At 48.8% G+C, this 17,090-nt stretch overlaps 1 protein-coding gene across 4 annotated transcripts; it reads left to right on the forward strand.

Moving 5' to 3' along the window:
• The first annotated feature begins 1,468 nt into the window (after positions 1-1,468).
• TMEM98 (transmembrane protein 98) lies at positions 1,469-14,933 on the forward strand. 4 transcript variants are annotated; one of them, XM_025363304.1, is made up of 9 exons: positions 1,469-1,790; positions 4,278-4,349; positions 4,683-4,758; positions 4,831-5,015; positions 6,510-6,641; positions 7,641-7,674; positions 9,683-9,798; positions 12,761-12,820; positions 14,072-14,933. In XM_025363304.1, the coding sequence occupies exons 4-9, from the start codon at positions 4,885-4,887 to the stop codon at positions 14,277-14,279; spliced, it is 681 nt and encodes a 226-aa protein (XP_025219089.1). In that variant the 5' UTR covers positions 1,469-1,790; positions 4,278-4,349; positions 4,683-4,758; positions 4,831-4,884; the 3' UTR covers positions 14,280-14,933. The 4 variants fall into 4 exon arrangements, with proteins under 4 accessions (XP_025219089.1, XP_025219088.1, XP_025219090.1 ...); XM_025363303.1 differs by lacking the exon at positions 4,278-4,349; XM_025363305.1 differs by lacking the exons at positions 4,278-4,349; positions 4,683-4,758.
• Positions 14,934-17,090: the final 2,157 nt, after the last annotated feature.

The raw sequence follows: 17,090 nt of genomic DNA on the forward strand, positions 1-17,090 counted from the left end.
GAGTGGTTGCTTTCCACAACCAATCAGACTGATTGTGGCACCACTTCATTTACATGCGGTGAACAACAAGTGGCCAATGGACAACCTCTAGGAGGTATTTGGACCCCAGAAGATTCTACAGCAGGGGCTCTTGAGCCCCTATGCTGGGGTCTGCTCCCACCCTGTGGAATGCACTTTCATTTTCAATAAATCTCTGCTTTTGTTGCTTCATTCTTTCTTTCTTTGCTTTGTTTGTGCGTTTTGTATAATTCTTTGTTCAAAATGACAAGAACCGGCCGTGTGCGGTGGCTCACGCCTGTAATCCCAGCACTTTGGGAAGTTGAGGCAGGTGGATCACCTGAGGTCAGGAGTTAGAGACCAGCCCGGCCAACATGGCGAAACCCCCTCTCTACTAAAAATACAAAAAAATTAGCAGGACATGGTGGCGCACACCTATTATCCCAGCTACTTGGGAGGCTGAGTCAGGAGAATCGCTTGAACCCAGGAGGTGGAGGTTGCAGTGAGCTGAGATTGTGCCATTGCACTCCAGCCTGGGCAACAGAGCCAGACTCTGTCTGAAAAAAAAAAAAAAAAAAAGAAGAACCTGGACATCTTCCACCCGTAATAAGCCAAGACTGTGCCACAGCACTCCAGCCTGGGCGACAGAGTGAGACTCTGTCTCAAAAAAATTAAAATACAACAACAGCAGAAGTATGAACTAAAAAAACCACCTCTGTGGGGTGGATGTGGCCTTGGGGGTACCAGTTTCCAGACCTTGTGTCAAGCGGCCTAGGACCTTATCTGTATCCTTTGTTACCTGTCACGGATACTGACCTTAGGCTTGGACCACCAGGATCCTGCCCTGCACCCCACGCTTTAGTTGACCCACTCCAGCTGGAGGGCATGTTCCCTTCTAGATCATGCTCCTGGTACCCTAGACTCTGGAAATTCCTGTGCAAACAGCCCTGAGCCTGCTTCCAAGGTCTGACTTCCCTCCACCCAGGGCAGCCTGCACTGTTAGAATGAAGGATGGCAGGGTAGGGGGTGTGTGTTTGCCTGAATGCACTGGGAGTCCCCCTTCGGTATGTATGGGATGGAGTCGTGTGGGAATAGAAGCAGCAAGACTACTAGCAAGGGCTCTGCATTTGTACTCTTGTCCCTGGCTAGGCAGTCGTCAGGGGTGGGCCTGCCTGTCACTGCCCCGTGGGTCAGGCTGTAAATAAGAGCGACTCTCGATTCACTCTTTACCCTGGGCCAGACAGTCCGATGCATCCTGCATCCCATCATTCCTAATACCAACTCTGAGGACGCTGACAAGCAGCAGTCCCGTTTTACAGACCGAGGCACAGAGGTTGAAATAAGTTGCCCATAGCTAGTGAGTGGCAGAGGCAGGGTTTCAATGGGACAGTCCGTGGCGGAGCCGACTGGCTCCGCCGCCAGCCCCCCTGCGGAACCCGTCGGCGCTCGCCGCCTGGGACCGCCAGCCCGGGGCGGGGCGCCGGCAGGGACCCTCCGCGCCCCTCTCCGTCTGCCGCCCGGGCGGGCCTCCGCGGGGGCGCGAGGAAGGGGTGTTGGGTCGCCAGGGCCCGCCTCCCAGCTGCCCCGGCCGCCGGGGGGCCTGGCGGTGACGGCGGCGCCTGGCGGCGGGGATTTGGCGCGGGCCGGGGGCCGGGGCCGGGGCGCGGGGGCGCGGGGCTGGATTCCTAGGGCCGCGGCGCTTCCCGGCATGCTCCGCTGCAGGCCCGCGCCCGCGCCCGGACTTTGCCATCGGCGGGACTGTCGCGGGATGCGCCCCGGAGCCGCAGCCTGAGGTGGGTGAGCCCCGCCTGGCCGGGCGGGCCGCGGCGAGTCGGAGCGGGGGGCTCGGAGGGCTCGGGGCCCGGCCCGGCTGCCGGGGAGAGGGGAGGCCGGCGCCGCAGCTTTGTTCTCGCCGCGGGGCCGCGCGCCCCAAGTTGGGCAAAGGAGTGGGAGCCGCGCCCGGTAGCGCTCCGGGGCTCGTGCAGCGCGTCCCGGGCGGGCTGGGGGTCCCTCCCTCCCAGGGACAGAGTGGGCGTCCTGGGTGGACGAGCACGGGGAAGCGGGTAGGGTCTTGGATCTGTTTTGTCCTTGTGGGTCCAGAACCGGAAGGGAAGGGGGAAAGTAAGGGAGAGAGAAAGAGAGGGAGAGAAACAGGAAAACTTACTCTTCAAAAACACAAAGAAACGCCACGCAGACAGACTGCAGGGAAGGACCGCGAACACACGCTCCGAGAAACACACTCAGCTCACACGCACTGAGAAGCACACTTAAGATAGACACTCAGGTCACACATAGAAGCACACTCAGAGAAACAGTTCACACGCACTCAGAAACGCACTCCGAGAAACACACTCAGCTCACACTCAGAAGCACACTCAAGATAAACACTCAGCTCACACACAGAAGCACACTCGGAGAAACATTCAGCTCACACACACTCAGAAACACCCTCTGAGAAACACACTCAGCTCACACCCACTCAGAAGCACACTCAAACAGCTCACACAAGCACATTCAGAAAACAGAAACACACTCAGCTCACACTCAGAAATACACTCCGAGAAACACACTCAGCTCACACACTCAGAAGCACACTCTGAGAAACACGCAGCTCACACAAAGAAAAACAGCTCGCGCACACTCAAACACAAACACTCGGAGAAACACACTCAGAAGCACACTCAGCTCACACACACCCCGAGAAACACGCGCAGAGAAACACAAGGCACAGGAAGAGAGAGGAAACCAAGTGGGTGGTCTTGGAAGCCTGGGATGGGGGAGGGGAAGGAGAGACACTGAGAAGGGGGAGACGGGAGCAGCAGAGGGAAAGATGCATGGAGGGAGAAACAGAGATAAAGGCAGACGTAAGAGGAGGCAGAAAACACAGGCCAAAAGGAGGTGGATGAAAGGACAGTACAGAGAAACACACATCGAGAGAAATAGAGGTGGACCCTGACAATTACCCCCTTCCCCCCACCCTACCTCTCACAAAATCAGAGATACACACAGATGAAAGAGGCAGATGCCAACCTTCTCATCTTTGTGGTCCAGTGAGCTCCAGGTGGGAGAGCCGTTCTGTGAGCCCTTTGAGAAAGGCCTCCTTGGCACTTTAAGCCAGGCACGTCCCAGCCTTGTCTACCTAGCAAACTCCTGCGCATCCTTCAAAACCCAGCTCAAGCATCAGCACTCCTGTGGAAGTGTCAGTACCCAGAAAGTGTCATGCAAACATATTTACTCTCCTTTCTGTGTTCTTCTGCAGGAAGCACAGGCACATGGAGTTGAAGTGGTTTGTCACCTGTCTGCCTCTCCCACCAGCTTCTTAAGATCAGGGTCTCTGTCTTATCCGTCTCCAATCTCCATTGCATGATGCACACTAGATGGTCAATAAATACTCAGTGAATGGTGACTGAGAGCGTTTGAGCCCTCCAATATATGGAGGATAGAATTAAGTGCAAATAGAGGAAAAGCACCATCCTGATATTGTACCAGGACTCCTAAGTCAGAGTGTCCTTTTTTCACGTGGAGAAATTAAAGCCCAGAGAGGGGAGAATGCTTGCACAAAGAGAGGCAAGCAGGAGGCCTCCAGTGAAATAACAGTGAATATGTACTTCTGTGAGATGCCTTTGTTCTTCTGGCTTATGAGTTTAAAATAGGTGTGAAAGACCCCTATTCTTCAGTTCCTTTCTCCAGAGGTAGCTACTGTTATCAGGTTACATTTTATGTGTGTTTGTGCGTATCTATGTGTTCATACCAAAAAAAATTCTGTGCACACACTAGTGTATACAAATGCACGGACTTCTTTCATTCTTCTTTTGTATACAAATAAAAGAATTCTATGAGAAAAAGAAATAGATGTGAAAGAGTCTCCTGAGTGAAAACAGGCAAGAGGCAATGGACACTTTAATGCCAGTTCTAAGTTTCCAGCATTGAAACTGACAATTAGAACTCTTTTCAGAACCTTTACAGTCTTCTTTCTTCCTTGGTAAGGAAAAGTATAGTGAATGCCCATCTCAGTTTAAGCGGATGGCTTTCTGCCTCCTGACTGCATATTGGACAAATTCTGTAACCTCCTTGAACCTCAGTTTCCTCAACTGTAAAATGGGGTTACTAATGTCCACTTCATAAGATTGTTGTTGAAAAAGTTTGAACAAAGTACCTGGTGCAGAGTAGATCCTCAGTAAATACAGTTTCATCTTTCCTCTTCTTTAATGGGTGTTCTTTTGTGCATGTGTTTATGGATGTGAAAACAACTGCTAGTTAAAATGTTTCCTTTTGTCTAGGGTTTAAAAAGCTATCTTAAGCCCGGGCGTGGTGTCTCATGCCTGTAATCCCAGCACTTTGGGAGGCCCGAGGCGGGTGGATCACTTGAGGTCAGGAGTTCAAGACCAGCCTGGTCAACATGGTGAAACCCCGTCTCTACTAAAAATACAAAAAATTAGCTGGGTGTGGTGGTGGGCACCTGTAATCCCAGCTACTTAGGAGGCTGAGGCAGGAGAATCTCTTGAACCCAGGAGGTGGAGGTTGCAGTGAGCCGAGATTGCGCTATTGTACTCCAGCCTGGGCGACAGAGCTAGACTCCATCTCAAAAAAAAAAAGCTGTCATAGTCCAATTGGGAGCAAATTCTTCTGATAAAGGAAAAGGCAAATTTGGGGCACGGCATAAAATGTACCTTGGTTCTCTTCAGGCCCTCAGATCTCTGCAGGTGTCGTGGAGGAACCTAGCACCTGTCATCCTCTCCCCCAATTTGCCACTTCCAGCAGGTAAGACCCACCTGTCCCACTCTCTTTCATGGCTTGTTGACCAGATCTGATCTGACTTCATGTTCTCTCAAGCTTTAGCCCATAAGGAGGATGTGAGTGGGACTGAGTCAGGAGCCCTCCGGAAGCATGGAGACCGTGGTGATTGTTGCCATAGGTGTGCTGGCCACCATCTTTCTGGCTTCGTTTGCAGCCTTGGTGCTGGTTTGCAGGCAGCGCTACTGCCGGCCGCGAGACCTGCTGCAGCGCTATGATTCTAAGTGAGTGAGCCCATGGAGGGCAAGGAGGAGGGGTGGGCTCCAACTAAAGAAAAAGAGAGGAACACGTAGTTCAGTGTTGGGCAACTCTAACTCAGCTTTTTGGTTCTAAAATGGTACCTGCAGGTGTCCTTCCCTATAAAGGCCTCAGAGTTTAAGAATGTTCCTTAAGCCTCCCAACATCCTGAGTCACCTCCTTCTCTGCTTTCTGAGCCAAGAAGAAAGTCACTGAATATGAACATGTTCACCTAGCATAAAAGCTCAGCCATCTGTCTCAAACTGGCCACCTCACTTAGCAGTTGGACAAGCTAAATCACTTTCCAGCCAGACCCAGAGGAACAGAAATCAGATGCCCACACTCTGCCCATACATCTAAGCAACAAACATTTGGTTTTGTGAAATTCCAACTTAGGACTGTCTCTCTCTTTGCACAGCAGAGTTTTTTTTTTTTTTTTTTGAGATGGAGTTTCGCTCTTGTCTCCCAGGCTGGAGTGCGATGGTGCAATCTTGCCTCACTGCAGCCTCTGCCTCCCGGGTTCAAGTGATTCTCCTGCTCCAGCCTCCCATGTAGCTGGGATTACAGGCATGCACCACCATGCTCAGCTAATTTTTGTATTTTTAGTAGAGGTGGGGTTTCACCATGTTGGCCAGGCTGGTCTTGAACTTCTGACCTCAGGTGATCTGCCCGCCTCAGCTTCCCAGAGTGCTGGGATTACAGGCATGAGCCACCATGCTCGGCCTGCCCAGCAGATTTATTTGTGATGCATTGTATGTGAAATATATTTTGTAAGCAGGATTTAATTTTCAATTTAGGGATATTTTAATTGATAGACCCTTCAGGGATTAACCCTTGGTTTTTCTCATCCTTCTGTCTTAATCCTATCAGCATCTTTGTCAAGTGATTCATAATTTATAAATGCCCATTTATATGATCCAGGAAAGCGTTTCTATTGAACAGAATGCCATGGTATCTCATTTTCTAAAGTACCCTGTTGTAAAAGTTGAGGTGTTTTTACTTCTTTCACTTTTCCAGTGTTACTAGGAAAAGGCAGGGATATAGGGATGGACCAAAGTGGTTCACAAGAGTTATTCTGCAGACCAGGTAGGGAGCCCCTGTAGGTTTGGGTAATAGGAACCACCGCCTCTCTATAAAATGTAGGATTAAAGGGAAAATATGTTACAGAAGGGTATAATTTTGTCCTGAAGGGATATCCCTAACATCTTTGTAATCAGGTAGTTACACCCTACTCTTTCTGACTCCATTTCACTTTGCTTTTGTTTTAGTGCCCCCGGCCTGCCTCCCCAACTCACTGTCTAGCCATGTGCCCTGCCTTGCACTGCAGCCCCACTAGGCTTAGGTTTGGATCCGGGACAAGTGGTCTCTGCTCTAGCTTATCGACTCCCTTCCTTCTTTCATGTGTATGTGGGCCTCAGTGAGGAGAGGGTCAGCAGCAGTCACCCACCATGAAACCATTTGACAGGGGCCTTTTCTTCCAGGCCCATTGTGGACCTCATCGGTGCCATGGAGACCCAGTCTGAGCCCTCTGAGTTAGAACTGGATGATGTCGTTATCACCAACCCCCACATTGAGGCCATTCTGGAGAATGAAGACTGGATCGAAGATGCCTCGTAAGGCCATGGGAACTGTTTGCTTTTCCACGGCCCCCCGGGCTTCTGGAAAATGGTGCCCTTTGCTGGCGTCCTTTGCCAGAGTACTTAGCTGGCATTCAAGAACAGTCACTCTGTTACTTGCTGCTCTTTCCTGTGCCTTTAGTGTTGGGGGAAATCAGAATATGACTTGAAAGTGTTTGTCCTTTCCTTCTGTGCCCACATTTTGTAGACCTGAACACTGCGGCCTATAGATGTGTGGCAAAGGTTGTTATAAAGTCACCCTGGTGTGCTTGGGTTATCCTTGAGGTGCCCATAAATTTGGCTCAGGCTCCAGAGATGCAGCTTTTTTCTTTAGGATCTCAGGGATCTCTCCATCCAACAGGACCCCCTACATTTTGAGAAGCGGCTGCTACTTCATTGCCTTATCCATTTAGCCATCCATTCCCTGGGCACATGTTTATGGGGCATTATGTGCAGGGTGTTGGGTCAGGTACTGCAGATACTGAAACAGTTGAGAAGACAGTTATAGTCAGTATCACAGAAACTGTAAGAGATCCCTGCGTACAGTGCAGTAGGCACATGGAGAAGGCAGTGTCTAGGTTTGCCTGGGTTGGGGAGGTTGAGCTGGATCTCACGGAATATTACCACAGAGGAGGTGCCTTTTGACTTGGGTCTTGAAAGATGAGGAGGAGTTCCCCAGGTTGAGCACAGGGGAAGGACACATTGGGCAGAGGGAGCAGTCTACCAGAAGCTTGAGAGTTATAATAAAGCATGACTCACTAGGCACACAGTGGAGCTTGCTGGAAGAGTAGATTGGGTGCGGGGAGGAGAAGGGAGGGGAGGTGCTCTCTCGTTTAACTCATGGGCTGGTCCATGTTGACACTGAGGCATTCCCACTCTCAGTGGTTGGTATTTGACTGTGCCCACTGGTCAGGGCGAGTTGAGGAGCAAGGGTGGGAGCTGGAGGGTGGTGAGCCCCTCCAGATGAGCACTGATGACTTCTTCTTGTTTTCCCAGGGGTCTCATGTCCCACTGCATTGCCATCTTGAAGGTAAACCTCTCTCATTTCTCTGTGGGATAAAGGGGAGTCGAAAAGCACCGCTGTGTATGGACGGAGTAGAACAGGACCTTAGAAAGGGCACTGACCCCTCGCAAGAGGCTTTTCCTTAACCTGACACTTGGAATTTTTGTGGTTTCCTTCCTTTCCTGCCTGGACTGGCTGTTTACAGAATCTCAAGGCTGTTTCAAAGGCTTTATTTCATCTGGTTCTCTTAATTCAATGACCTGTGGGAAAGACAGCCTAGGTACACAGCCACCATTTCACCCCTTATAGAGAAAGCTGTGTGTGCCTGAGACCATGTAGCTGCCAAGAGAAATGGGGTTTCCCTGCTTCCCCCTGCACACTTTTTTTTCCACTAACAGAGTTCAGGCCTGTACAGTGAGTTTCTTTCTGTATTTAGATTTCTACTGTGACTACAAAGTCATCACTAGCCCTCTTTGGCTGTGACCATAGTCAGCCAAATGGGACAATCATTGTTAAAAAACCAAAGCAGGCATACTTCAATCTGAAGGCAGACGATTTTTTCTTTGAATGCCTGGAATCTTTGAAATATTGCATCCAATTTGCATTTTGGGTGATTTTATGGTTTTAGCATTTGTTTTCAATTCTTGTCTGTTAATATCCTACCTAATAGAATAATAGCTATACTGAAATATTCGGCCAGTTGCAAATATCAGGTTTTTTTTTTTTACATCAGTAACCTGGGTAATCACACATTTACCTCTTTGACTAGTAAATATTCAAGATTTCAAAAGAGACAACTTTGTCTTTTCTTTAGTGACATTCAGTAGAAGATACTATTAATAAAATATTCTTTACCCCACCTCTTCTTTGGCTGTCTCTCTCAGGGGATGGATAAATGCCTACTAGGAAGTTATTATCTCAGAGTCCAGGTTTAGTTAATTCCGAGAGGCTCTTTGGATATACAAATATGGCTATAGATATAAATATGGTTATTGATAGAGCTAGGTAGGCATAATGACTAGAGGATAATGCTATACTACATTTCCCTTCTCCCAGCCAAGATGTGTCCTGGGCCTGGGTTTTGTCTCCTGTTCTCATCTATTAGGAGGATAAATGGCATCTGTGGTGTGAGACGAATCAGCTGGAGGGAGTCGTATTGAATTGGAATCAGTGTCTACCCGGGGAACCTCAGATCAAAGGAGAGGGCTTCTAAGTCCCTTCTTGGGATCTTAAGACACTTTTGCTAGGTCACCCGCCCTTGAGTCTCTGTGGTGGGAGCTGGGAGAGGGGTCTGGGCTAACGCCCGGATGGACCTTTGGGCTTCTTTCTGCTCTCTACTGTCCAGTTCCAAGTATAGGTCAGGTAGAGGTGCTTCCTTGCCATGGATAGAGACGCACCCATGTTGGTTGGTTCTAGCATGGGGAGGCCTGGAAAGGGGAAGCAAGCTCTGGGGTGGCCAGCTCTGTGGGTGGACAACAAAGAAGGCTGTATGTCAGTCTTGCCTTTTCCCTGCTTTTCCTAAGGTCCTTTCATCATCAGCTTGACAAACACGCTAATATATTACCTGAGACCATTGTTGAAATAAGTGCTGTTCTTGGAGCATGTGCTCAAAGGGAACAATGGCCCTTTGTTCAGCCCCCTTCCTGAGGGTGCCCTGCTGGAGATACTTATTCTTGTGGAAGTCTAAACCATGAGATGAAGGAATAGAAAAAGAAAGTAGGTTTTTCCCCTAAGCGAGAAGGTGAAATTGGAGCACATGATTTTTCTCAGACAGATTATTTCAGCTTAGTCTTCCCAGAGCCCACACCCTGCCCTTGATCTGTGGCTCCCACCCCAGTTCCTCTCCCAGCCATGCCCTTGGCTTTTGCCACTTCCCACCCGTTTCCTCTCATGTCTGTACTTTTCACATCTGGCCATTAGGTTAGGGGGCCAGCTGCAATGGGACTCATGGCAGGTGAGTTTGTCTTGGGGGGTGATGGTGAGGCCCTGAGTGGAGCCGGGTCAGCCCTCATCTCTCTTCTCCCTGCCGCATTAGATTTGTCACACTCTGACAGAGAAGCTTGTTGCCATGACGATGGGCTCTGGGGCCAAGATGAAGACTTCAGCCAGTGTCAGCGACATCATTGTGGTGGCCAAGCGGATCAGCCCTAGGTGAGTGATTGGCGGCCTCGAGGTCCCCACACTCCATGAGGAAAGAGAGGGGCTGGATGCTGGGGTAGCCGCAGAGCTGGGCTCTTCTTTAAAATGGTGCACAGGCAACTTCAGCTATTTGTTTCCCACACATTTACAGAGTGACCAGGAGGGTTTAGATATCGAGACTTCCCAGCTAAGTTGTGCTCCCACCATCCCCACCTGCAGCATGACCCATCTGAGAGGGCTTTGAGGAAGCTCCAGCAGGTGCCTAGTCCTGACCCCGCCCTAGACTCTGCCTTGCAGAGCCCGTAGTGGCCCCTCTTTCCCAGCCACACACCAGCTCCCCTTGCCACACCTTCCTCCCAGGCCAACATTTCACACAGACGCCCACACCCCTGTCTCTGCATGAATCTGTATTGGAGACTAGCTTGGGGGACCCACTCCGGCTGTGCCCACTGCTCCATCCCTGGCCCAGGTCAGCAGCCTCCAGCACTGGGTGGGAGCTGAAGCCATATGGCATTCAACCTCCCAAATTCCAGGCTGACTGTGAAATCCCGTGTGGGAGGCAACCAGCAGGATTGCAGTCAACAGCTACACCCCCTCATTTGGGCTTGATTTCCTGAAGAAAAATAAAGCCCTTTTCTTAGAGCCAAGGGCTGTACTAAGTTTGTGCTGCCACCTGGTGGCTGGTATGCTGATGTGCAAATCAGAGGGTTTTCCACCGGGAGGGCACCTCTGTATGCCTGGTGAAACAATGGCACTGCTGTAAGTTCCAGGGACCCACACGTTCCTTGTTGCCATGGCCCCGGGTAAATCACGGGGAACCAGCCCTTTCTCTGCCTCAAGATTAACCAAATAAAAACGACCAGTTTCCTGAGTCGCCACGTGAGTTCCTTTGAGGGAAGACACAACCTGGTCAGCTTGAACTCGGTTCAGGCAGTTCGTGAGTTGAGAGAGTGGGAGGGAGATAATCCAGGGAGGGACTCAGCCCAGAACAGTTCCCGGCTTTCTCTGGAGTTGCTCCAGTGGGGTGTAGCTACATGGTCAGCTCCTGGCTTTATAAGAACCCGTGTCCCAGGCTCAGGGTGGGCACTGGGCATTCCTTCCCCATTATTTATTTTTATTTATTTATTTTTGAGATGAAATCTTGCTCTGTCACCCAGGCTGGAGTGCGGTGGTGTGATCTTGGCTCACTGCAACTCCAAGCTCCTGGGTTCAAGAAATTCTCCTGCCTCAGGCCCCTGAGTAGCTGGGACTACAGGCACCTGCTGCCTTGCCCAGCTAGTTTTTGTATTTTTAGTAGAGAGGCGGTTTCACCATGTTGGCCAGGCTGGTCTTGAACTCCTGACCTCAGGTGATCCGCCCACCTCGGCCTCCCAAAGTGCTGGGATTATAGGCGTGAGCCACCACACTCAGCCTCCTTCCCCATTAGTTTTAAATATTCTGCACTGTGGTATCCACTAGACCCTTCATCATGCTTTTTGTGCCTTCTAAGAGCCATTTGGGGGCCAGGCAGATTCCTGTGATATGGGTTATAAGGCAGCACTTTCAGGAGGTTGAGGTTTCTGTGTGAGCCTGGGTGAGTAGGATCAGTACTGGTCCTAAGGTGAGGGTGTGGCATTGTCTAAAGGGTGGACCAGCCCTGGTGCTCACAGGCCGGTCCTAAAGAGCACCTTGGACTACTTCTAGAATGCTCTGTGCCATAATTCAGCCAGGGTCTTCACTTTGTCCTTTTGCCCTCACTCTTTTTTCTCCTTCTGGCCATGTTTTGTCCCCATTGTTTTTCCTGCTCCATTTATCCCACACAGTGTGTTGATGGCCTATTAGTCTCGAGGTGGTGGCTTCAGTACTAGAGAAAGGGACTGGCTGAGACAGGCGCCGAGGGTGACTGTGTCTCTGCATGTCCTCACCAGCCCCACAGCCCTGAATAAGAGTGTTTGAGGCCATCTTTTTTCAAGTGCTTTTAGAAATCAAACAATACATCTTTATTTTTTCTTCCTGTCGAGTGTTTATAAGCAGATTTGGAGCAAAACCTTGTACCACGCAAATCAGAATGGAGTGTAGTTCTGAACTTGATTTAAAAAATTAACCACATGGTAGAAGAAATCCAGTAGAGCAATGTGAAGCCAAATGAAACTCATGGCCTTCTTTTTCCATGTCTTACATACCTTTAGCTTTGTATTTTTTTTTTTCCTGAATACAAGAGTAATTCATGCTTCTAAAAATTTAAAATACTGCAGACATAGATGACCTGGAAAGTCTACTCCCTCCCAATTGTAGGAAGTAACCACTATTAAGTGGTGAGTGTTCTTCCAGATCCTTCCTAATCCCACATTTCAGAGCTATTTTTATGTAAATGACAGATCGAGCTTTACATATTATTTGGCAATTTGCCTTTTTAATATAGTAGTAATCTTGAACATCATTCCATATGTATGACTGTATTTTTAAAAACCACTGGAACTGAAACAAAACTGGAAAACAAAATAGTCTCTACAAAGACTGAACCTGAAGTCTTTGTGCCTCAGTGTCTGAGAATGCAGAAGCAATTGGAGAAAGAACCATTAAAGACCGGGTCTAGAATATCAAAAAAGAAGAATTGGAATAAAGATAGAAAGGAAGGAAGGGGCTGGGTGTGGTGGCTCACGCACCTGTAATCCCAGCACTATGGAAGGCTGAGGTGGGCGGATCACCTGAGGTCAGGAGTTCAAGGCCACCCTGGCCAACGTGGTGAAACCCCGTCTCTACTAAAAATACAAAAATTAGCCAGGCACGGTGGTGTGTGCCTGTAATCCCAGCTACTTGGGAAGCTGAGGCAGGAGAATCACTTGAGTCCGGGAGGTGGAGGTGGCAGTGAGCTGAGATAGTACCCCTGCACTCCAGCCTGGGTGACAAAGCGAGACTCTGTCTCAGAAAAAAAAAAGAAGGAGAAAAGGAGATCAAGAAAGTGAAGTACTGAATACCTTTTGCCTCTGGTCAGGGTGGATGATGTTGTGAAGTCGATGTACCCTCCGTTGGACCCCAAGCTCCTGGATGCACGGTGAGAGCGGTGGTGGGTGCACGTTCGGTTTGTCATGCAGAGGTCCACAACCATTTTATCAGATCTGTGAGACTGGCTGACTGGCTAGTGTAGGGAGGGTGGCTTTGCGGACTCCTTAGGCTGCCCGGGCCTTGGGTGCCATTTACTTCAGTGAGCGGCTCCTGACTGGGTGATAGAGGCCAGTCCTCTCCTGAAACCCAAGAGAAGAAAGAGCCAGTCTGAGATTTTAAATTGTTATGATTAGACATCTGGCCATGTTACATGCTGACTGTGCCTTCCCTTCCACCTTTCCTCTTGCCCCCTCTGATTTTTGGACCCCAGAAGCAGATATGCCTTAGCTGTGAGTGCCGCCCAGTGGGGCGGTGGGGCAGTGGTTCCCAGAGCAGTGAGAATGGAGGTGACAGGTCAGCCACGGCTGTGCTCACCTGCCACCAGATGTGCACATACACAGAGTGTACTTAGCCGTATGAAATTGTTATGTTCCTGTACCAGATGCATCCCATTTAAGAAAGATAGATTCTTTTCTGTCTTGGATTTATATGACTGTTTCATACGCATGTAACAGTTGCCAGATCGGCAATGGGTCACAGCGCTTCAACTTTGGTTTCTCTGCCCCACTCCTACTGCTGCCCAGCTTTGTCCATGGGTTAATAACCTGTAACATATTCTCAAATGCATCATGGTACTCACTATATAAAAGGTATTCTACAGTGAATTTTTCAGCACTGAAAAATCTACTCCTCACTTTGGTTTTCAATTACATTTTTTGTTTTTTTTGAGTTGGATAAACCAGCCCTGGGCCTTACCGATTTGTAATCAGTAAGGAATGTTTAAGTGAGGGTGTGTCTGTCCTGTGTTTAAGTGGGCAGCAGTTGGGGATTGTGCTCATCTGATTGATCATATCTGAACTGTTTCACAAGGCGCTGTTTGGGGGAGATGTTAATAGGTGTGCTGCAGAAAATGGCTTCCACAGTCTTAAATAGGCTTGTGAGAGACAGCCTGTTATATTCTCCTCGGAGCTTTATCAGGTACATCTCAGAAGGCTCTGAGGCAGGCTTCAGTTAACCTTGTTTAACCTAGCCATCTCCAAATTTATTTGAGCATGGAACCAACTTTAAATTGCATACCTACCAACATCCTAGGGAAAGGTGTGCAGTTTGGGGAATACTAGTCAAAAAGTCTATCTATTTGGGCTTTTGTGCAAAGTCCCTCGTTTCCTAGGAAACCTGACCCTATTTTTTTTTCCCCTAGGACAACTGCCCTGCTCCTGTCTGTCAGTCATCTGGTGCTGGTGACAAGGAATGCCTGCCATCTGACGGGAGGCTTGGACTGGATTGACCAGTCTCTGTCGGCTGCTGAGGAGCATTTGGAAGTCCTTCGAGAAGCAGCCCTAGCTTCTGAGCCAGATAAAGGCCTCCCCGGCCCCGAAGGCTTCCTGCAGGAGCAGTCTGCAATTTAGTGCCTACAGGCCAGCAGCTAGCCATGAAGGCCCCTGCTGCCATTCCTGGGTGGCTCAGCTTAGCCTTCCACTTTTTCCTGTAGAGTTAGTTGTTCTCCATGGCTCAAGAGTTCACCTGTGTGTGCATAGTAAAGCAGGAGATCTGCATCAGTTTATGCCTCTGTTGCAGTTGCAAACTGTGGCTGGTGAGTGGCAGTCTAATACTACAGTTAGGGGAGGTGCCATTCACTCTCTGCACAGAGGAGCACTGAAAACTGGTGGACTGTCAGCTTTATTTAGCTCAGCTAGTATTTTCAAGAAAATTGAGCCAGCGTCTAAGAAATCAAGAGGTTTCACGTTAAAACTAGAATTTCTGGCCTCTCGATCAGCCAGAATGTGTGGCAATTCTGATCTGCATTTTCAGAAGAGGACAATCAATTGAAACTAAGTAGGGGTTGCTTCTTTTGGCAAGACTTGTACTCTCATCTGGCCTGTTTCATTTATTTGTATTATCTGCCTGGTCCCTGAGGCGTCTGAGTCTCTCCTCCCCCTTACAGGTTTGGGTTTGAAACTGAGGAACTATAAAGTTGATGATTTCTTTTTTATCATTATGCCTGCAATTTTACCTAGCTACCACTAGGTGGATAGTAAATTTATACTTAATGTTTCCCTCAAGTGTGTAGTTATTGAGTCAAATTCATATGGATGGTGTATTGTGGGACATACTTAGATGGAAGGAGAGAGCCTAAGAATCCTGAAGATGATTTCTGTGTATGCCTCAAAATGAGATATTTAGGCTGGGTGCGGTGGCTCACACCTGTAATCCTCGCACTTTGGGAGGCTAAGTTGGGTGGATTGCTTGAGCCCAGGAATTTGAGACCAGCCTGGGCAACGTGGTGAAACCTCATCTCTACAGAAACTACAAAAATTAGCTGGACATGGTGACACATGCAGCTACTTGGTAGGCTGAGGTGGGAGGATTGCTTGAGCCCAGGAGGTGAAGGTTGCAGTGAGCCCTGATCGTGCCACTGCATTCCAGCCTGGGCGACAGAGTGAGACTTTGTCTCCAAAACATACATATATATAAAATATGTTTAAAGACCTCTTGAAGTTCAGGCAGAAGTGAAGATACCACTGTGAAGTAGTTTCCACATTAACAATAGTGATGACATGAAGGATGTGTTCCCCCTTTCTTCTGATATTAATATCTGTTCATTTTAAAACATTGAGACGAGGGGCATTTTTATGACTTGAAACTTTACTATGACCCAGAATCACAATTATATAATTTGGATACATACCCAGATGGCATAATTTCTATCATAAGCCTGTAGGAAAAGCTTGAAGTTCTTTACTTCTCAGGTTCTCAGAGCCAGCTTGCTCTTGGGAGAGGGGCCTGGTATAGGGGCTGCCCAGGTTCATAGCCTATGCTGTCAAGCATGTTTGGAGTTGCATACCTGTTCCCATGTCAGTTTCTCTAACTGAAGTCAGGAAATTCCTCAGCTGGATTCTAGGAAACCAGGAACCCATATTCCCAAATGCAAGATTGGGGCCTGGTTTATCTTTCAATTTGGGCACATTTCATTCTCTCCAGGAAAATGGGCCATTTCCATCCTGCACAATGTACACCAAACCACAGCTGGGATATGGAGTCAGGAGAGGGAAGCTGGAGCTCAACTCTCATGGACTAAAGGATGGATTCTGGATGGGTTCCAGGGGACACCTTATTGGATTGGTGGCTTCCATCAACCCTAAAAACGTTAAGTGGTGAGCTTTCCTGTCCTGTCAAGCTGTGAATGGGGAATGTATACAAAGTTACTTCGACTTTTCTATTTGAGGCCTCCACAGGAAACATCCAGAGTCCTCCTATTTTCTTTTTACCTCCCTTTCAGAGCCCGTTTTCGTAATTAGACTGGAAAGCAATTCATGCTAAGTGCAATGGCTGCCACAGTTGTAAGTGTCCCCTGCATTTTAGCCTGCACTAGAGCCCTAAGCCACAGAGAAGCAGTTCTGAATTAGTATCTCAAATACCATCCACCCAGTATGGGTCTGTGGGGTGGAGAGCTTTCCCAGCACCCCTAAAGCAATGCCCAATGTCAATTACCTTCTCTAAGTCCTGGCAAGTCCTGGCACACCGGCTTTCTGGATCCCGTAGATGCTGCCCTTTCTGTTGTGAGGAGAGGTTGCCAAAGATATTGGAGGTGTCTGCTGGACTGTAGGATTTCTGATTCCACTGCTGTGTAGTTTTTCTTTCTAGTGCTGTACAAGAAGCCTCTGGATAAATTTGGTGTTGGTGGCTGATGGTTGAGGTAGAAGCAGTCATGGGGTAGGAGGCAATGCCACTCCTCTAGGCCCTTTGGGAGTTGGCTGAAGTTACTTCCTCCCTTGGAAGGGGCTGGTTAGTGAGTGCCAGGGATCTCAGGAGTGTCTCTGTGCCAGATGTGGTTTCCCAGGCAACAGACACATTCCTAAGTCCCTAGTTCACTAGCATCTATATAGATGGTAGTAGAGCCTTCCTTCCATGTCTCCCTTCCCCCGGCCTGGAGTAGGAGCATTAGACTCAAATTCTGATGAAAAAGAAATTACCTGGACATAGGAATTCAATGTGAAGAGAACAAGATATTTGAAGTCAGACAGAATTAGATTTGAATTTGGGCTCAGTGACTTACAGTGTGAGCTTGGTCAGGTTCTTAACATTCTGGTCCTTAGCATTCCCATCTGTATGATCAAGGCTATCGTCATTGGGTTGGTATGCCAATCATGCGAAGTGGTATGTGTGAGCTGCCCAACTGTGGACCTGGTTCTGATTAGTCAATGTTAACCCCTCTTTCT

Source organism: Theropithecus gelada, chromosome 16 (assembly GCF_003255815.1).
Source record: "Theropithecus gelada isolate Dixy chromosome 16, Tgel_1.0, whole genome shotgun sequence".
Taxonomy (NCBI): domain Eukaryota; kingdom Metazoa; phylum Chordata; class Mammalia; order Primates; family Cercopithecidae; genus Theropithecus; species Theropithecus gelada.